This window comes from Misgurnus anguillicaudatus, chromosome 25 (assembly GCF_027580225.2).
Source record: "Misgurnus anguillicaudatus chromosome 25, ASM2758022v2, whole genome shotgun sequence".
Classification (NCBI taxonomy): domain Eukaryota; kingdom Metazoa; phylum Chordata; class Actinopteri; order Cypriniformes; family Cobitidae; genus Misgurnus; species Misgurnus anguillicaudatus.
The window spans coordinates 22,128,315-22,149,816 of record NC_073361.2 but is presented as its reverse complement, the minus strand read 5'-3'; the positions used below and the strand labels follow the sequence as shown (position 1 = coordinate 22,149,816).

General features: G+C 37.9%; 1 protein-coding gene across 1 annotated transcript; it reads right to left on the bottom strand.

Annotated features, from left to right (window-relative positions):
- Positions 1-1,027: 1,027 nt before the first annotated feature.
- On the bottom strand, positions 1,028-21,285 carry mybl1 (v-myb avian myeloblastosis viral oncogene homolog-like 1). Its single transcript, XM_055182516.2, is given in 17 exon segments — positions 1,028-2,913; positions 5,575-5,739; positions 5,851-5,964; positions 6,049-6,159; positions 8,899-9,013; positions 9,090-9,229; positions 9,312-9,353; positions 9,355-9,687; positions 9,834-10,055; positions 13,174-13,272; positions 13,659-13,736; positions 13,907-14,084; positions 14,992-15,212; positions 15,653-15,745; positions 16,043-16,114; positions 16,436-16,535; positions 20,704-21,285. Coding segments are annotated over 17 exon segments (2,226 nt in total). The 5' UTR covers positions 20,727-21,285; the 3' UTR covers positions 1,028-2,793.
- Positions 21,286-21,502: the final 217 nt, after the last annotated feature.

The following is a 21,502-nucleotide window of genomic DNA, read 5'->3' as shown; positions in this document are numbered from 1 at the left end:
GGACAGGTTTTGAACAACATGAAGAGGAGTAAATGATGACCGAATTTTCATTTAAGGTGAACTATCCCTTTAAAGTTAGATGCACTTAACCAGGGCGGTTAAATCGCAACTTGAAAACTTGCCACTTTTGATCTTTCAAAACATAAAACCATGACCAATAAAGCCTTAGTACAGTAACGTTTAGAGCCAACCACAGAATAGAAAGTCATTTTTGCCGCTTGCAGATCGATATAAACTCTATAAAAGTCAGGGCCTCAAAATTAAACTTCTTTCTGAATGTACACATCACTGTCAGAGAGTACAACAGGTGTTTGTTTTGGGTTGAGCCAGAAATGGCTCCAGTAGCCATCAAGCACACCGTGCACTGTACAAAAGCCCTAACCAGCCGACCGATTTACCCGCAGTGGCCCTTTGACACCACTCAAGCCTGCGATGGCCATCTGAGAAATACAATAGGAAAGTGTTCTTCGACTTTGAAAGAAACATATAAGAGCACATGTGTTATGGGCTTGTAATGGCCGTCAACAGCAGAAGGCATGTCACCGGGGCCTTGCGCCCCTCCATTCAGGGGAAATTGAGTGAATAGGCCTGCAAAACCAACAGACATACGGAACAATAGAACCAAAAGACATTATTTCATGGGCGAGTGGGCCTCTTTAGATAGAGCAGCTGACCTGTGGAGAGCCGAGTTGTTCAGGGAGGGTGTGGGTCCGTGGACCCGTGGGGCAGAGATTTGCGGCACCCCCTGGCCCGGCGACAGCAGTCAACTCGAGAGACCTCGGTCTCTATTAGGGCTTTGTGAGGAAGCTGAGGACTGAGAAGGTGATCATTACCTGAAGACTAAAGTCGTGCGGAGAATGTAAGAGATGTCAATCCTAAAGTTAGAACTGAATCAGGTTTGGGGTGCCATTTATATAATGACCCTGTAGCAAAAGTATGAAAAAAGTATGCACTGATGGTTGCTTTAACTAAAAGCATCTGCCAAATGCAATGTACGTCACAACCTTTGAAGAAAAATGCAGAAGAGTCACTTTTGAAAAGCATTTATTTATTTATTTTTAGGTATGTGAATGAGAACATGGCTATTGGATGGATTTGTTGTAATATCAGAGAAGCAGGTTATTGTCAAATACATAAAATATATTGTATGATACGTGAACGTGCTGTTTGCTTTCATGCAAGTACATTTGCTACATTTCCTCACTTCCACCAACATATAAGCAGTTAGAACGTAAAAACAGGAAAATACATGACAAACAATTATACATATCAAAATAAAGACCAAAACCAAAATATCTTTAGGTGGTTATCTACAATGTTACAATTTAGTTTTGTTTTTACAAATATGGTGCAGTCAGAGATTATTTGCACAATGTGTAGACCTTTATGTAGTAGTGTTTTAAATACAAATGGTCAGTCTTTTGTGTTTTAAAAGGATTACAGTCGCATAAAGTAATGTTTTACACACTTAATAAGACCAATGTGTGAAGTAGGAATCGCTCTAATACTGACAAAACATTGGGGTCTACATTTGCCCGACTAAAGAGAATCAATGCAAAACACCTGGAACTATTTCACATGAGTAAAAATAAAAAACAAAAACATATGAGAGCAAAGCAACTACACTTCCTTTAATAAATGTGTACGTGTCCATATCTGCCGTAACTGTCAGTAGCAGCGAGTAAAACCTTACATACATTCGCCAGAGTGCCAAACTCTGTACATTTACACCATATATTCCTTCAGATGTCAGTGTTTTAATGATATGTGTCAGTACATTCAGCCACCAACAAATCCCTACATACAGCAAATTGTAAACACTACAGGGAGGGCATAAAACAAAATAGATACAAGAGACGAACCAACAATTATACATTCAAAAGTGCAATTTTCCTACTTGAAACATATGGAGGCTGAATGCTGCTTGGTCAACCAAATTGGAGGATGGATGCAAGAAATTAGTAGCAGTGTTATGAAAAAATGTGATGGAAGGAAGTCAAATCCTTAATGGAACGGAAATATAATTAGATATTTTCTTTATATCTTTGAAATAAATAAATTAGTAAAGATTTAATAAATAGAACCTACAGCTTTAAATGAACAAATCTGTTCTTGGAACGGGTTACTTATAATGCATCGATATGGGTACCAAGCATGATTTCGGCTAAATTTCACGAGCAGCGAAGATCCTGGATCGAGTCAGCGATGTTACGTCTCCAAATGCATTTCAACAACCTTCACTTCAAAACAGATAAGACCCTAAAAATTGTGCGGTACCTTCCAGTAGACATTAACTTATACAATACATTCAGTGAGTGTCCTACTCAAAATAACGAATAAACTTCGGGGTGGAACCTGTTACGCTTGGAGCGGAAACGATTACGTTGCAAGTGCTATCTAGTTACCCATCAACACCGTCGCTGCTCCGCACCCTAACAAACAACCACAGTAGTGCAACACTGCTAGTGCTCCCTATGCAGTCTATACAATTATATAAAAAGCTTAAAAACTATCCCTAAAAAGTGTTTAGCCCTTAAAATCAGCACTGTCTATAACTAAAAACGTATTTGATTCATCTCAATGTTAAAACGCTGTAATTCTGCCAATCTAGTGCTATGTGTATATAAGCAGGAAGTCAACCAGCATGCTCTTTGCTATGAGTCTTTTTAACCCAAGCAGTACATTGTTATATCAGTAGGTATTTAGCATAGTGACTGTTTGGGTTTCCTACACATCAAGATTGTCTAGGAGGTTAAGAGTTGGCGTGATGGAGGAAAGTACAGCGGGTGACGTTCAGAGGACGAGAGCTCTGGAAATGCAGGTGGTGGGGTTTAAGTATCGTCTGGCCTGCTCGGTCATTATCAGCTGATCCTCAGTTTTACCAAAGACCACCGCCTCCCACTGGTTATTAGCCTGCGGTGTGGAAAAACAGGTTTTGATGATCTATTTGTGAAAATAAAGTAGCATCCAAAATCACATAGAAAATCCCCAGTACAACATTTAGGGGCGGTTTTCCGGACAGGGATTAGACTAGTCCTAGACTTAAACACTTTTAAGAGCTCTCCAAACTGAAAACAACTTGCACCGACATATCTTAAAATACATCAATGCCCTTTGTTTTACCTCAAAATGCACACAGGTAATGTTTTTAGTAAGGCATGTTTCTTAAAACTAGTTATATTTCCTAATTAAACTAGGGTCTAGTCCTGGATTAAGCTAATCCTGGTCTGGGAAACCGCCCCTTAATGTTTTTAGTAGAAAACTGTAATGGGTTGTGCACACCAAAGTTTTTAAACGCAGCTGAAAACGCCAGGCGGACGCCGACTGCAAGATTTTTTTCAACCGACTGCCAGCTTTCTTCTGCTGAGCGCTTTTAGTTGCTTTAATACTTCTGTTTTGTTTATCAGTCGCTGTACGATGCACCAGTTGGTTGTTGTGATATTTGTCCCACCCCTCCTCCACTGTGATTGGACAGCCGTGAGAGAACTGACATTGACGAGCTGAACTTTTCACTCAAAGTTGAAGATTTTTTAACTCTCTGCGTTTCAGCAATGAGCGCGGAAAAACCATGAGCGCCAGATTTCAGTGCGAAAACAAGCCAGCTGCTGGCTTTTCCCGAAAAATGCCGCGCTTTTATTGGAAACAATTGAAAACTTACGTCAGCGTAAAGGCTTTGGTGTGCACGCCCCCTAAAGCCTGGATTAGCTAAAGCCAAATCTAGGACTAGGACTAGCTAAATTAAGTTGTTTAAGCATCTTTTATAAACATGCCTTAAAAGACGTTACTGGTGTGTATGTTGCGAGAAATGGTACTGGCATATTTTAAGATCTGTCAGTGGAAGTTATTTTCAGTTGATACAGATCAAACGTGTTTTAGTCTAGGCCTAGCCTTAAGCCTTGTTTGTGAAACCGGGGAACAATGAGTGCGTTTACATGCACAGTCTTACGCCCATTATGCCTAATAAACTGATAACACGTGGGGTCATGTAAACGCTTAAAGCGGTTTTCTTTAATCGGGAAAAGACGATAAACGGCGTAAGCAAAAATCGATCGGCACAGGTAGTTTTTGCTCATTACCCCGATTTCGCCTGGCATGTAAACACCTTAGCCGGCTTTCTCACGGTTTTGTCCATGTGCGCATATCTCCGCGTGTGAAAGATAAACGTCAGACGCGGAAGTAAGCGCAAAGCTCTAACAAATAAAAGTCTCTGCTCTACTAAAGCAGCTGACAGAGAAACTGCGAAAATAAAAACTGATGTTATATTTTCAGGTTCTGGAGACACGAAAAGAGATAAAACAATATAGCAGACAGATATGCCGTCTGCTTTTTTATCGACTATTATGTACTATAGGTGATGATGTCACTACCTGCAAGAAACCTGACAAATCTCCAAGTCCCATGTAAACGCAGTTGTCTGCATAGACGGTTTATTGATTTGCATGTAAACGCATGAAAACAGTTTTTTATAATAACCAGACTTTTGATAGTTATTCGCTTATACTGTGCATGTAAACGTACTAAATGTAAAATAATAAGAAATATTGCAGTTTCAATCTAACCAAACTGATGGATTTATACAAAAGATAGTCAAATTGTGCTGGGGTAACAGACCAAGGACCAACATTTTGCACATATTTATGGGGTTGGTTTCCCAGGCATGGGTTAAGTCTAGTCCCGGACTAAAATGCATGCTTAAGTAGTCTTAAAGGCGAAGTGCACGATTTCTAAAAAAACACTTTGGAAAAGGGAGTCGGGCCGACTACCAAAACACACTTGTAGCCAATCAGCAGTAAGGTGTGTGTTTAGTAAACGACATCGTGGCCTGGGTTGCGTATGTGTGGGGGGGTCTATCAAAAGAAGGTTCAGATAGACCAGATAGGGATAGGGGTGTGTTTGTTTAGGTGATTTCAAATGTCAACATTGGCTTTCAGAGATCATGGACCCTGCCTATAACTGAAAACAGCTTGCACATACATAGTATATCATAAAATATCAGTGTCATTGTTTTATTTGTCATTTGATTTTTTTGAACCATTTAGATCATCAAGAATATTGGTCCTCCTAGTTGTCAATCAGGAGTGTTGCGAGAAGGCGGTTCTTTTCTAAAATTCTCCGTTACACCTTTAATATAACTAAGAAATAATCCTGGCATAATCGAAACCACCCCATGGAGCCAAGCTTGAATATCAAATTCTGAGAATTTCATGTTAAAATCTGTTATTATTTACTCACCCTCACGTTGTTACAAACCTGTATTAATTTCTTTGTTCTGCTGAACACATAGAAAGATATTTTGAGCAATGTTTGTGACCAAACCGTTTTTGAGCACCATTGACTTCCATAATATTTTATCCTAGTATGGAAGTCAATGGTGCTTCTGTTTACTGCTTTATCACAAATATCTTCCTTTGTGTTCAGCAGAACGAAGAAATGAATAGACGTTTGTAACAACATGAGGATGTGCAAATGAAAAATGTTTTGGTGAACTGTCCCATTAAAATAGTTTAAAGTAGTTGTTGCAATGCCCAATGGCACAGATTTGTTTTTAATGTTTAGACACTTGATGTAAATTACCGGTGTTGGGCTCCTCTGGGTCATGGTTTCTCTCTTGCCTTGAGGGCTGAGAGAGCAGAGAACGGGAAGTGAAGTCTTCAGAGATCCAGAAGAGCACGAGATCTCCTCTCTCTTGGTTAATGGCATCATGAGCATAGCTCTGGTCAGCATAGCATCACCGTCAGACTATGAGAAACAAAAATTAGATATGGTTTGTACAATATTTCTTAACATTAATGTCACTTTAGGAGTCTTAGATTTATTTGTCACTAGTTAGAAAAGTAGGAGAATTCTTACCGTCCCATTGTTGTTCATCTGCTGTTGGGGAAACAGCTGTACGTTCAAACAGTCTTTTCCCCAGTTGTCCAAAACCAGGGACTTTCTTACTTTTCTAGCTGGAGCTTCCATCTGCTGTGAAGCCAAAATTGAACAGTGTTTCATTTATGAGATGGAACATCAGACAAAAGCTGGTGAAACATAAAATGTGGCCAGTACCTCATACGTTCTGTACTGAAGCTGGTTCTGTTCTTGTGTAAAGATGTCAGACCCTGTTTCCTCTTTAAGAACCTCTCTGATGTCCTCCTCAAGAAGTGCCAGCGGTTGAGGCTGAACACACCAATGTAAAAAATATACCAATGCATTAACAACTAGTAGTGAATATACTGTACAACATTTTACATGGTATATCTCCTGAAAGCTTTTTAAGACTATGTGACCTGTCACAATGGTCAGTTTTTTTAATAAGCTTTCCATTGATGTATGGTTTGTCAGGATAAGACAATATGTGCCCGATAGACAACTATTTGAAAATCTAGAATCTGAGGGTGCAAAAAATCTAAATATTAAGAATATTGCCTTTGTTGTCCAAATGAAGTCTTAAGCAAAACGTATTAGTTAAAGGGGACATTCCAGAAGACGTTTTTAAGATATTAAATAAATCTTTGATGTCCCTAGAGTACATATGTGAAGTTTTAGCTCAAAATACCATATAGGTAATTTATTGTGGCATGTTAAAACAGGCACTTTTGGGTCTGAGCAAAAATGCACCGTTTTTGTGTGTATCCCTTTAAATCCAAACGAGCTGCTCAGGTGGGCGGAGTCTCAAGCGCTGGCCTGGCGCTGTAGACAGAGCATCGAGGGAGATTCTCTCACGAAAGAAGTTAGTGAGCGATGTTAAGCATTATATATTTAAAAGTCAATCATCTGTTTTATGCATACTAAATACATGTTTATAATCAGATGGGGAACATTGTGAAATAAAAATAAAGACTTTTAGGTCTCATGCTGCCCTTGTTATAAACAGGCATAATGAGTTTCAGCATTTTACAATAAAATACACGTCCACAAACACTCAGAAGTTTACTTTTTGACCAAACCACACGAGCACATTTAAATGATCTGTAATAAAACAACACGTTTAATGCTTAAACTTTAGAGAAACAGATCAAATGACATGTTTAAGTTTATTGTGTACACATATTGAACACATTCGCGTTTCTGTCAGTCTCTCATCTATTTTGTAACTCCTCATTCATTTAAAACTTCAGAGAAACATTAAACAATATATTTATGCTTATTGTGTATGATAGTGAATACGCGTTGTTCCCTCACTCTGTCTCGTGCAGTGCATTAATCCTCGTGTTCATTTATATAAACTTCAGAGAAACATATTAAACAACATAACTTACTTGAAAGCGAACCGTCGTGTTGCTCTCTCGTTCGTTCGTTCGCTCACTCGCACTCTCTCTTGCACTAAGGTAACGTTAATCCTTCAGAACGTTAATTCAATATTTAGAAAGATTATTAAAACTACAAGTTATAAGATTGTAGGCTCCTGTTTGATGGAATACAAACGCGTCGTGCTGTCAGTCATTCTTTCTCTCTGTCTATTGCACTCGAGGAAGCATCATGGTTGGATAGCGCAGATGAAGGGGCGGTATCGTTATAATAAGATCCCTTAGCTACGTCATGCGGGGAGCGAAATCCGCATGACCTATTTATTCACATGCTTGCAGAGAGAGCCTTACCAAAACAAAGTTACAGGGTTGCTATTTTTCATGTTTTCTGGTTTGGTAGAAGCACTGGGGACCCGATTATAGCACTTGAACATGGAAAAAGTCTGATTTTCATGGAATGTCCCCTTTAAGATAAATACATTTTTAATATATTTACGGTAGAAAATATCTATATGGAGCATGATCTTTACTTAAAGGGACACTAAAGCACAATTTTTTGGAAAACATGTTCATTTTCCAGCTCCCCTTGAGTTAAATGATTTATTTTTACAGTTTTGGAATCCATTCAGCCGATCTCCGGGTCTGGCGGTACCACTTTTAGCATAGCTTAGCATAAGCCATTGAATCTGATTAGACCATAAGCATGGCGATCAAAAATGACAAGAGTTTTGATATTTGCAGAAGGTGCAATGATATTACGCAGCACCCAAAAATAGTCCCCTTGGTAACTTTCAATAGCAGGGGACTATTTTCTGGCGCTGTGTAATATAATTTCGCCTGCTGCAGCCATGTTACGAAAACAAAGTCCTTGATTACTACGCCAGATTGAGAGTATAGTTTATAGCCATATCTGCCTAGAAAATCGCAACTTTTGGTTTTCCTTCAGTCCTGGTGCACGGTGTAACTACAGAGGAGTCAAGTTTTGAATAGAAAAAATATCCAAACTCTTTGGTCATTTTTGAGCGCGATGCTAATGGTCTAATCAGATTCAATGGATTATGCTAAGCTATGCTAAAAGTGGTACCGCCAGACACGGAGATCGGCTGAATGGATTTCAAAACTGTAAAAATCAAATGTTTAACTCTAGGGGAGCTGGACAATTAACCTTTTTTTAAAGTGGATTGTCGCTTTAATATCCTAATGATTTTTGGCATTACAAAGTCAATAATTTTGACCCATACACTGTATTGTTGGCTATTGCTACAAATATACCCAGCGACTTATGACATATGATTTTGTGGTCCAGGGTCACATATGTCTGTTATATTTTACAGTGTATCAAACAAAAGAAATGATAAATAATGTTCTAATATCTGTCATTTCTATATTTAAAAAGATCTGAAAAAACAAGATCTTGTTTAGAAAGTATTTATAAATGGTAGTATTTGTTGTAATGCCTTCTTTTTATGCTGATCTACATACTTATTTTTAACACTGTTTTATTACAGTACTTAGAAAACAATGAGAATCCCCATTGAGAATATGGAAAATTATCAAAAATATAAACATCGAGAATAGATTATGTTAGGAGAATTGAGGGGACACGTTTCTTGAGATTCACCTTAACACTGCTTTTGCCTTTATAAATGGTTTTGTCTTTAGGACTTACCACCATTCTTAATGGCCCGTGCATCTTCTCCTGGGCTGCCAGGGCATTTTTAAAAGGAGTTGGTGTTCTTGGTGTGTGGACCATAATGTTCTTGTGAACCTTTGGGGTCCTGAAACTGTGAAGACAAAATAATGTCATGAATCACTGCTTGATATTCTCAAACTGCAATCAGATGAAAGAAAAAGCCTTACCCTGCATTTTCCTTCTGGTGTTTTGGTGTGGTCTCTCTCTGGTGGGGTGTACCGAGCAGGCACTTTTGTCCACACAGTGGGGTAGATGTAAGTGCAGGATTGTCCAGACTTAAGGGCTCACCACCAGATACATTAAAAAACTGTAGATATTAAGGACAAGTTTGAGTCTCAAACCACATTCTGGGTGTGGTTGTAATATCGGTGTCATGATTTTGATCATACCTGAGATGGTGAGAACGGCAGACCCTTTACTGGGGTGTTTTTTTGGTGAGGTGCCAATGTTGACTCTGTAAGGGCTGCAGTTTCTTTCATCTGTAGGTGATCTATCTCCTCTTTCTCTTCTCTTCTTCCTCATCATAGATGGTGGTGGAGAGCTGAACCTGTTCACGCAGAGGTTAGAAAGAGCCACAGACTTGCCTTGGTTCACGACAGCACACTGCCTGCTCATTTCTGGGACAGTGGGGGGATTTATTGGGTAGCCCAGGTTCTCAGTGTTCCTTTCCAGGCTAGGACAAGCCCCAGTTGGGTTAGTGGGCTTCGGGGAGGGGCCTCCCTCAGATAGATCAAAGCCGGTCACATCACTCCAAGCCAGGGGATCCTGCACCAACACCCATTAGAAAAATCAAAGATGAGATCTATTTATTATCTCAGTGTTAACAAGGAATTTTAACAAGAATTTTTTTTAGATTTGCAATGATTGAAGCATCTCTTTCTTTAAGCACATCCTTGTTTAGAAATGCTCACCGAGTCAATAAGCTCCATGGTTTCTGCAAACTCTGGTATGGTCTCTAGTGTTGAGAGCACAGCATTGGCCTCGGCAGCCAGGAACTTGCTAGGAGAGACGGGCAGAGGCATAGCAGCAGTCTGATCCTCCTCTAATCGACACAGCTCCACCCCTCTCTCATCCAGACTATCTGTGGTATCTCCCAGCAGACTGTCGGACCAGCTGGAGTAACTCTCCGGGTTCTGCATTGGACCAAACCAGGTTTTAAGGTTTTAATACTTAACAAGAATCAAAGTACAAAGATGAGTTGCAGTGATGTGAAGGACTGAGTTGGTCAGAATAAAGTAGTATTTAGTAGTATATTAATGGTTAAAACTTTGCTATATTTAGAATATTAACAATTTCATGCAAACATGCTTTGTTTGCAGACTAATTAAAAACATACATTTTTACCCAACCTACAAACAAAGCAAATAAACTTACAGTAGTACTTAGGATGCAGATTTCGCATTTCACTTCTAACCAGGTTAGACTTTTACCAAAAGTATTTTATCTGTCCACACAGCTTACTGTAGCTCAGTGGTTCTCAAACTTTTCGGCGTGCTTTAGGGTACACAAGGGGACATTGCCCCCCCCCAAGAAAATGTATGACATAAAACAATCTTAAACTTGGAATGTGAATAAAACAAACATATTAAAAGATACAATGTAGTGCCGCTGGTTAGTAGCCGTATATTTCTGAGGTTTAATTACGCGAAATTTATGATGAACTAATGTATTTTATAAAATGTCAGAAAACTGCCCCTCCCCCACCCCCACCACCATCTTGCGCCCCAGTTTGAGAACCACTGCTGTAGCAGGTTAGGTCATGGTTACCCAGTATCATGTAGATGCGTATAAACTTGTGCAATATATACGCAAAATTACAATTTGGCGTTGATATGATATGGCAGCCTTCCCATTCACTTAAAGGGACTTTGCTGCCATAACATGACTACAGGAGGTGCAATATTATTACGCAGCAGCCGAAAATAGTCCACTTGGTTACTTTCAATAGCAGGGGACTATTTTCGGTTACTTGCTTAATATCATTGCGCCTGCTGCAGTTACAGAAGCAAAGTCCTTGATTATTACACCAGAATGAAAGTATAGTTCCTCGCCATATCTTCCTAGAAAATCGCAACTTTTAATTTTCCATCTGTCTTAGTACACGATGTAACTACAAAGAGTCAAGTTTTAAATAGGAAAAATATCGAAAAAATAACTCTTTGGTTATTTTTTAGCACGATGCTAATGTTCTAATCAGATTCAATGGATTATGCTGAGATATGCTAAAAGTCGTACCGCTAGACCCGGAGATCAGCTGAATGGATTTCAAAATGGTAATAATCAAATGTTTAACTCTAGGGGAGCTGGAAAATGAGTATATATATATATAGAGTGTCTCTTTTAATGGTGCATCTTTTTTGTTTTTTAAACCATTTTCGCTTGGGTTTAGGGTTAGATATCATATTTGCTTTAGGATTTTATTTAAAGGAATAGTCTACTCATTTTCAATATTAAAATATGTTATTACCTTAACTAAGAATTGTTGATACATCCCTCTATCATCTGTGTGCGTGCATGTAAGCGCTGGAGCGCGCTGCGACGCTTCGATAGCATTTAGCTTAGCCCCATTCATTCAATGGTACCATTTAGAGATAAAGTTAGAAGTGACCAAACACATCAACGTTTTTCCTATTTAAGACGAGTAGTTAGGGGAGCGGACTTTTCAGGCGAGTCGAAGTACTCCCAAAAGTGCTATTACGCCATAAAATATAGTTCCTCTTTTAAATCCGCTTAGAAAAGCGCTACGTTTTATTTTGTACCACCAAACTTGCTCGTTTAACTACTCATCTTAAATAGGAAAAACGTTGATGTGTTTGGTCACTTCTAACTCTATCTCTAAATGGTACCATTGAATGAATGGGGTTAAGCTAAATGCTATCGAAGCGTCGCAGCGCGCTCCAGCGCTTACGTACACGCACACAGATGATAGAGGGATGTATCAACAATTCTTAGTTAAGGTAATAACTTAATATTGAAAATGAGTAGACTATTCCTTTAATATACAGGTTTCTCCATGTTTTTGTCTACTTTTAAACCATGGTGAATTGGAATTAGGGTTAGAATTGGGGTTTGGGTGTCATTTATTTAACAAAAATTTGTTTTAACCCTAAACCCAATCGAAAATGGTAAAAAAAGAAAAACATTGAGAAACCAATACATAAAACGACAAAAAAAAGATGCGCCGTTTTAAGTGAACGGGAAGCACTGGCATATCATATGAACACCAAATTGGAATTTGGGGTATGTATTGCACGAGTTTTTACACTTTGTGCTATTTATACGCAGCTCCGTGAGATTGGGTTGGACATGGCGTGTAATGCCGATTAAAGATGAAAGGACTGGGAAAAATAAAACATTAAAAGTTTGCTAAGTTTTAAAAAATTAAATTAAAACTACAATAACATCAAGAGTTTACAGGAAGAATAAAATTAATATACATAATAATATACAAATAACTTTTTACAAATTAAGAGCTCAGATGCAAAATCCTCACTGCATCAGACATGTTTTCTTGTAAATGAGCATTTTTTTAAAAATCTATTTATGTTTTAAACAGTTTAGGTTGAGTAATATAATTTTAATGGCAATAAAAATCGTATTAGTCAGTGGTTAAAAAAGTCTTCTTTTCACAAATGTCCCTTTAGTCATTTAATTGGTATCTGACTGTCTTTCGCTGCAAAACCCTCCAAGTACATGCAATCTAAACAAAAAACAAACTCATCACTGTCCTTCTGAATAAAGGTAAAAGATTTGTCAATTTCAAAATATATTTAACAAACTGTGCAAAAACGTGCAGTTTGACGTACACGCGTTGTCATTCATTCAGTTCTATTTCGGTGGAATTTGCTGAAAAATCATCCTGCCGTTTGATAAAATGCGGCCAACAAAACGGTATTTCTAAATGGCCTGAGTATGGGATTAAGCGGATTTGAAGCACCATTATCTAATTTTTGACGGAGTTGGCTTTTCGCAACTTTTGCATTTGAGCTCTTCACATATAATATGCAATTAAATCATAACGTAATAATAAAGAAAAGTAAAAGTTTTCTTCTATCAAAACATAAAGTTCAATAGTTCAATCCGATCACTGTGATGCTATAGGTTCTAGTTCATGATAGGAGGGTGTGAGGCAGGGAAGGAGTGAAGGCAGGCAAGATTCACTAAGCACAGCTGGATATGAAGGTATGGGAATGGAGGGAGGCGATGGGATCTAAAGGGATCTACACTACGCGCACACACAATGTTTCTTACACGAGCGCCCGACTGTCTTCTGACTTCACCCTCAGCTGACATTAGCAACAGCTCTAGCTCCTTAATTCTTTTCTCTTTGTCTGGGTCGTCGTTGCATGGCTGTGAGAAGGAGGAACCGGGAGGAAGAGGCGGAAACAGAGACGAAGACACAAAAGTTTTACTGACAATTTATGAGGTCTTTATGCGGTCCTGAATTTCACCACGCAGAAGCATCTAGATTCAAATACTGACGTCAAATGTATTACATCAAATTACACATCAAAAGTGTATTTTTGATCTTTCTACAGTGCATTTGTTGCCGTTGGTGAAATTCAGATGTGGACCAGTTTACACACCACACCACACACATGCAGATTAAACAATTATACAAACAGTGATATGAGTTGATTTTTTATTTAAAGAGAAGATGGACAGACTTCTGAAAGCAGAAAGTTCAGACATACAGAGACTGGAGCATGCTGGAGAAAGTGAACTGTGGGACTTACCGACAAAAAGCTAGAGACCTCGACCGTAAAGTTTTCCATACACTGGCCACCTTGTGAACCATACGGGTATCTGGGCAGCTGACAATCAACTTCAATGTTATTATTTGCCCAATTAAGCAGTTTTACCAAAAACATTTTAGCAATATTATCTCTAGTCACATCACAGGTATCCAAAATGTCATGCGATATTTCAAAGAAAAAAATGAAGTTTGATTTACATGAGTACAATGATAGATGTAAATTATCACCTGTGATTGGCCACTCATGAGCATTTCATTTTGAGGATATTCCACTGATCTGGCTTTGGACTTTTTCTTTTGACCCGTGTGACTGCTGTAGCTCTTGCCGACTTCCTGCAAGTAACCTTCATGTTCCACCTTCCTGCGCATGGTGGAGTTCCAATGATTCTTAATGGAGTTGTCTGTCCTATAAGAGTCAAATAAGGTCATTTTCTTTACTATACAGACACACGGTTTTGCTGTATATTATGTGACGTAATGCTTAAGTTAAAGTGACAATCCATTTTTTGGTAAGTATTCTCATTTTCCAGCTCTCCTAAGTTAAACATTTGAATTTCACTGTTTTGGAATCCATTCAGCCGATCTCTGGATCTGGCTTTACCACTTTTAGCATAGCTTAGCACAATCCATTGAATCCGATGAGACCATTAGCATTGTGCTAAAAAAATAACCAAAGAGTTATTTAAAACTTGACCCTTCTGTAGTTACATTGTGTACTAAGAACAACAGAAAATTAAAAGTTGCGAATTATTATACCGATATGGCTAGGAACTATACTCTCATTCCGGCATAATAATTAAGGACTTTGCTGTTGTAACATGGCTGCAGCAGGCGCAATGATATTACACAGCACCTGAAAATAGTCCCATGCTATTGAAAGTAACCAAGGGGACTATTTTCGGGCAGTGCATAATATCACTACGCCTGCTGCAGCAATTTTAATCAAGTCCTTGATTATTTCGCCAGAATGAAAGTATAGTTCCTAGCCATATCTGCTTTAAAAATATCGCAACTTTTAATTTTCCGTCGATCTTAGTACACGATATAACTACAGAAGAGTCAAGTTTTAAATAGGAACTTTATCGAAACTCTTTGGTTATTTTTTAGCGCGATGCTAATGGTCTAATCAGATTCAATGGATTATGCTAAGCTATGCTAAAAGTGGTACGCCAGACCCGGCGATCAGCTGAATGGATTCCAAAATGGTAATCAAATGTTTAACTTTAGGGGAGCTGGAAAATGAGCATATTTTCCAAAAAAGTGGAGTATCCCTTTAAGCCAGATAGAAGGGTTGGGTCAATGTCCCAAGATACCTTCCAGGCAGCAGTTTTGAGATCTCTGCCCAGCGGTTGCCCAATCGCTTATGAGCTTCATAAATGATGCGATCTTCTTCCTTCGTCCAGGAGGATTTCTTCACCTCCGGGTTGAGGTGGTTGTGCCAGCGCTCTCTGCATTGTTTGCCTATGCGTCCCTGTAAGTGCTTAGCAATCACCGACCAGCGCTTGGGCCCGTACTTATGAACCAGTTCGATCACCTGTGGACACGTAAGGAAGGATATTAGAAAAAAGGTACAATCTTCACTGGATTAACTTCAAAGACGTCCATATTCTTGGGGTAACAGGGAGTGTTGGAGACTATGCCAGCTATCTCTATCTCAATTTTCCAAAAATCGTGAGCAAATAAATGCACAATTTTTATTTTTTAAGTGCGGCTTTGACAAATTAACAAACATCTTGCCCTAAATTAATATAAATATTGTAATAATGACCCTTTACGCTCAGAACAGCATGCAACATTTGAACAATGTGTTATATAACACACCATTCTTTACAAACAAAACCTTTCAGTTCTTCGATCTTAAAGAGAGGAAGTAATGCCATCATTTTATAATATCACCCCACCCAATTTTTCCCATTTCTCTATCCATCCATCTTTGTCTTGCTTGGAGGACACAGAACACCCGGCTCATCTTACCCTCTGATCTTCCTCTTTTGTCCAAGGTCCTTTTACCAGCTCCGGATTGAGCACTTTTTGCCAACGGTGCTGACATTGGCCATCTGTCCTTGTCTGTCAAAGTGCAACAAAATCCCACATCAACACCTGCAGCTCGTCGTATACACACCTATTATAACAGCTTTGCTAACACTAATAATACATTTAACACCAACCACAGCAGTGCTGGTGAAATTCTATCTGGTCTGTCGATTGCAACAATGTTATTTTGTCTGTAGCTAACTTCATATGTGGCCTATTTTGAAAGTAATTTAAGGTAATAATAACATTTTAAAGTAAACATACTGGCTATATTAGCATAGCTATTAATAAGATATACTAATGTAGAATCATGTTAAGCACATAACTTACCGGAAAATAACCAGCGATTAATTTCCACCCATCGGTTCCATGCTGCTCAACCAGTTTCTTGAGCTTTTCATCCTGAATGAAAATAAAGGTCATGAGTCCCACTCTTTCTAGTTTCATCATATACTATCACCACCATACACTATGGTCCCTAGCTGTCACTGGGGCAGTACCTTTTAAAATGTACACCTTTGTACCTGAAGAGATCATATTAGTACCTCAAAGATACAAACTGATACTGACTTTTTTAAAGGGTACTGCCCAAGTGACAGCTTGCATGGGACAATTTTTTTCTGACAGTAAATCCCAAGTTTTTTTTTAAGTGTTACCCAATTCAAGAGTTAATGCCGATGTTATGTTGCAATGAATGCAAACATGACCATAAACACAATGTACCTCTTCTCGGGACCATTTAATTTTACAGAGGGTCTTTTTAGAATTTTTGGGGTCTCTGCTTTCAGGGTCTGTAGAATGACGCTCATCATCCTCATCCTCGCTGGAGTCACAAAACATGAAGAGGATACAGAAGAGAAAAAGAAATCTGTTTAGCAGAATAGACATGCATGGTTTGTTTCACCAGACAAACATCGTCTAATAAGAGCCATTACTCTAAAAATGTCAGACACAACCCGTTGAACAGACAAGCATGATCACTCATCTGTAAATGTAAAAAATTGATAAAGGGGACATTTCACACGATTTTTTAAGATGTTAAATAAATCGTTGGTGTCCCCAAAGTGCCTATGTGAAGTTTTCGCTCAAAATACCCCAAAGATAATTTCTTATAGCATGTTAAAATTGCCACTTTGTAGTTTTGAGCAAAAATGTGCAATTTTTGGGTGTATCTTTTTGAATGCAAATGAGCGGATATAATGCAAACACTGATCACATGGTGGTTTGATGAAATTGAAACTCAATTGTGCTGTTAATTATTTTTTTCTCTCTCTGCACTAAATGGCAGTGCCGTTGTTGGATATAGATAACATGATTAGATAACATGGCAGTACTATTATAATAAAATCCCCTTCATCACAAGGGAAGCCAAATTGCAATGACCTATTTTTTCACATGCTTGCAGAGAATGGTTTACCAAAACAAAGTTACTGGGTTGTTGTTTTTCACATTTTTTAGATTGATAGAAGCACTGGGACCCAATTATAGCACTTAAACATGGAAAAGGTCAGATGTTCATGATATGTCCCCAAAACTAGGTCTTCCAATACAAGTTATTTTATATTTATTTAACAAGCAATCTGTCTATTGGATTGGTTTCTGAGTTATGTATATTTTTAGATTTCTTATTTTGATAGCATTTACTTTTATTATCAAAATGTTTCATGACACCTCCTAAGTCTAATTTTGTGAAAATCGCCCATATTAGCAATGCAAAGGTTGTAGGTTCAATTCCCAGGGAACCCACAACAAAAAACAAAAAAACATAGATTGAACGCAATGTAGGTTGCTTTGGATAAAGCGTCTGCCAAATGCGTTAATGTAAATGCAAACTGAAGTGACAATGGCTGTGACAATGGCTGTGCAAAAGACGTCACTCTATAGGAATCCCTAAAATAAATAAAAGAGCAATTCATACGATTTTTTCCGGTGCCTAAATGTAACCTGTACCTTAATTGATAGAGCACTGCATTAGGGTGATTCTCACTAAATCCAGATTTAGAAGATGTCCAGCATCAGAATTTTTTAAAAACCCATTAAAGCCATTTTTTGCACATATAAAATTAAGGTCTGAACTTACTTTAACCATTATTTTTAGAGGATTTTAAAAAATATTTCCTATAGATTAAATTTTTTTAGATGATCATTATTAAATTATCATTACCGCAACATAAAATAACATCAAATATATGCATTTATAAACTCATGTTTTGGTAATGAGAACTAAAAAGTTGTTTAGATACTATGACAAACAAAATTTTAACTTTCATCTGGAGAGAGAAAATAAGAACTGCTTAACTGGTAGCCATCTTGAGCCACAGTCAATTATGTCCCTTCCAACTATTTTTTTTTTTTTGGAAAATGTTAGTTCCTTGATAGCTTAAACAATGATTGAAAATTGTTGCGGAGGATGAGAAAATTGGTCTTGGACACATTTATATTCCTTATCATTGTCTCTACATTTACCAATGATCACCAAATACCACATGTTTCTTTACTGTAAATGTTTATAATATAACATGCACTGGAGCTTCGTATTTTTTAGATTTTTTAATTATAAATATTTCCATGTCAAAGAACCCAAATCCAATTATGGACATGTTGCGGTAATGAAAATTACCCCTTAAATGTGGAAAAATCAACAAAATTGGTTTGTATGATGTCATTTGAAACATGTGTAAAATAGTACATGAAGAGATGTTTGTAACTATATGCTTCTTATTTTAATATAGCATTTACTTTTATTATCAAAATGTTTCATGACACCTCCTAAGTCTAATTTTGTGAGAATCACCCATATTAGCAATGCAAAGGTTGTAGGTTCAATTGCCAGGGAATCCACAACAAAAAACAAAAAAACATAGATTAATGTAGGTTGCTTTGGATAAAGCGTCTGCAAAATGCGTTAATGTAAATGCAAACTGAAGTGACAATGGCTGTGCAAAAGACGTCACTCTATAGGAATCCCTTGTTGCCTGGAAACTTTTTACCCAAGCAGTGAGGTAGAAAACATTTAATCAACACCATGCAGAGGATAAACGAGTCTCCCTAGGATACCAGAGCACAAACCTTAATGGAAAACCATTTATCCAATGCTAAAGGTGAATATAAACATTAACCAAGTCCTTAAACCTTAATAACTGTGGAGCTAAAAAGGGCAAGTAAGATATCAAGGATGGCAAATATGCCATAGCATTCAGGATTCCTTACTGCAATCTTAAACTGCAAAGTTGTGAGGAAGTATTTTTTTGGGCCAATGTCCAACTTAGTAAACTGGTACAAGTATGAAAGTTCAAAATCCTTCTAGCAGTGAAACACAGAGGCATGTTTCACACTGGCTCTCAGTAATACAGGTCACCTAATGAAAGAAGCGTTGTCAGGAAACATGCAAATTGAATTTAAGTATGATCTCCACCCTTCAGGAAGGGCTGAGGTGATGAACAACCCCATTTTGCTTCGGAGGTTCTAGTTATGCTCACTCAGTGATACCATGCAAACAAATACACTGTAGCTATGCATTTTACAGAGGCAGATTAAAAGACCTACAGGCTACAGCTGTAAACACATTCAGGCTTGAACTTTTATCAATTTGATCCACAAAAGTTACAAATCCCCAATATCTATAAAGAACAAGGCAAGTGATGAAGCACACACAACTAAAATATTCATTCATCTATAAATAACATCATAGTAATGTTTCTCTTGCTCCCTACAAGCAAGCTGCACGTCACCTTTCTTTCCAAGCGTCATTATTTGGAAAATCTGACTTGCATATTTCCATAAACCCAAGTGGATGTGAAGTGTTCATGGTCCAGCATTACGTAAGGGATGAATATTCCTACTTGTTTGCTTCTTTGTGTATATCTCTGTACTCATTTTACTTTCAGTTTTTAACTTTTTTTATGTATGTATGTATGTATGTTTTATGTAATAATGGATAAAACAAGCATACAAAATATAACAAAAATGACCAAATGCTGTATACATATGCTGATGGTTTGTAGTTATGCATTTGCTATAAAAGCAGCAGGGCCAAAGCGTCCCATCTAATACTATATAATTACATAATTTAATACAGTAACCACAGATAATTTATAGTAAGACCATAGTAACTACAAATTTACCATCGTCTCACCATAGCAACCAAAATTTACCATTAAATTTGTAGTAAAACTATGGTTTTACAACTTAAGAGGTAATAAATTAGCCAAAAACATGGTTACTACACTTTTACTATATCAAAACCATTGTCAATTTTTAGGGGGAACTGCAGCTTCTATTTTTTTTATGAATTTGTCAATCACACTTTCAGATTATTATGACAACTTAGCTCATTTACAAACTGCAGTCAGACCATTGTTGGTTTATTTCTGCCCTAAATAAATATTTGGTATAGTTTGTAAAGGATCCGGTTTAGCGTGCTAGTTACTCCTGCTGTACTACAGTGACGCGGGTCAAGCTAACGGCTAGCATATGCTAATTTATCATCGGTCTTATATTTGCCACTAAACATTCAGATTAATTTAGGCAGATGTTAAACTTGAACAGAAATGTCAATTTGTAACATTTGTCCTGAACGTGAACGCGTTATTGGATCTTGATCTAACTTGTTGGCCACATCATCAGCAGGTGCTACACGATGCGTCAGGAATCTGACTGTCACTTCACGTTCAGTATCATCAATTTACACTGTTTAACATGATCTTGAGCAAAATAAACATGAAAACATATTTGTTTTAAGATACAATGCTCGTTGCCATTGAGATTCTGTTAGGAAACAAAACACTGATCAAAACAATTTTGATAAAAAAGTAAACAAACATAATGTACTTATTGTGTATAACATGTGACCTGTAGTGTATATCTGTACACGATCCACATAATTTTAATCATTCAAGCATTACATTTCAAGCATTACATTTCATTTAAGGCAGATTTTTGTAGATTTTGTGTTTGTTTACAATGCACTGAATAAAAATGTCCCATCTCACCTGCGAGACTTCATGTTGGCCATGTCAAATGTGTTCACCTCTTCTCAAATGACACCGAGTTTAAAACATCCAATGTTACAAATTTTCGTAAAATTGAAACAGAAAGCGATCTCAAGCCCACTGACATTCATCCACGCATGACACTGTCACGCATTGTCTACATCCAAGTATAAGATCCGCAGAGGCAAGAGTCACATCCCCCTTATGCAATAAATAAAAGAGAAAGTAAAATATCCTTCAAATATTAAATAATAAACGTTCTATATTTTCCAGAGCGATCTCAAAACGGTAAAGGAAGACAATCCACATATATGTTCGTGTTAGTCAAGCCCGCCTTGAACACACACACCCCTCTGTACTGTCACTCTGGGCTCTCAGCGCGTGTGTTTTTTCCAGACATTCTGGTTCATTTTTTGTCCATCCCGCCGAATCTCGCGCCCAGCCTCTTTCCGGAAATGAGTTTGAATCGGCGCACGCGGCCTCGCCGCTGATTGGTTAGAAAGGGAGGGCGGGGAGCCACCTCTTTCTACCCTCTCTGTTCTCTGGACAGCAACTGGTCTGTGTCGCCCGGGCGATAGAAGGCGTGTTTGAGTTCATGCGGTGTTGCGCAGACTAATTGGCCTATGACACGAAGGTACCGCGAGAGCATTTCAAAAGCACAGCTCTCGCGGTACTTTGAGTCATACGCCAACCGGTCTGCGCAGCGACTTTGATGTCGTATGCTGGTCTGTCCGCGCAGTGCCGCATATTTTACTTTAAATTACTTATTAATTTTAAGAACCCGTATTTAATTTACATG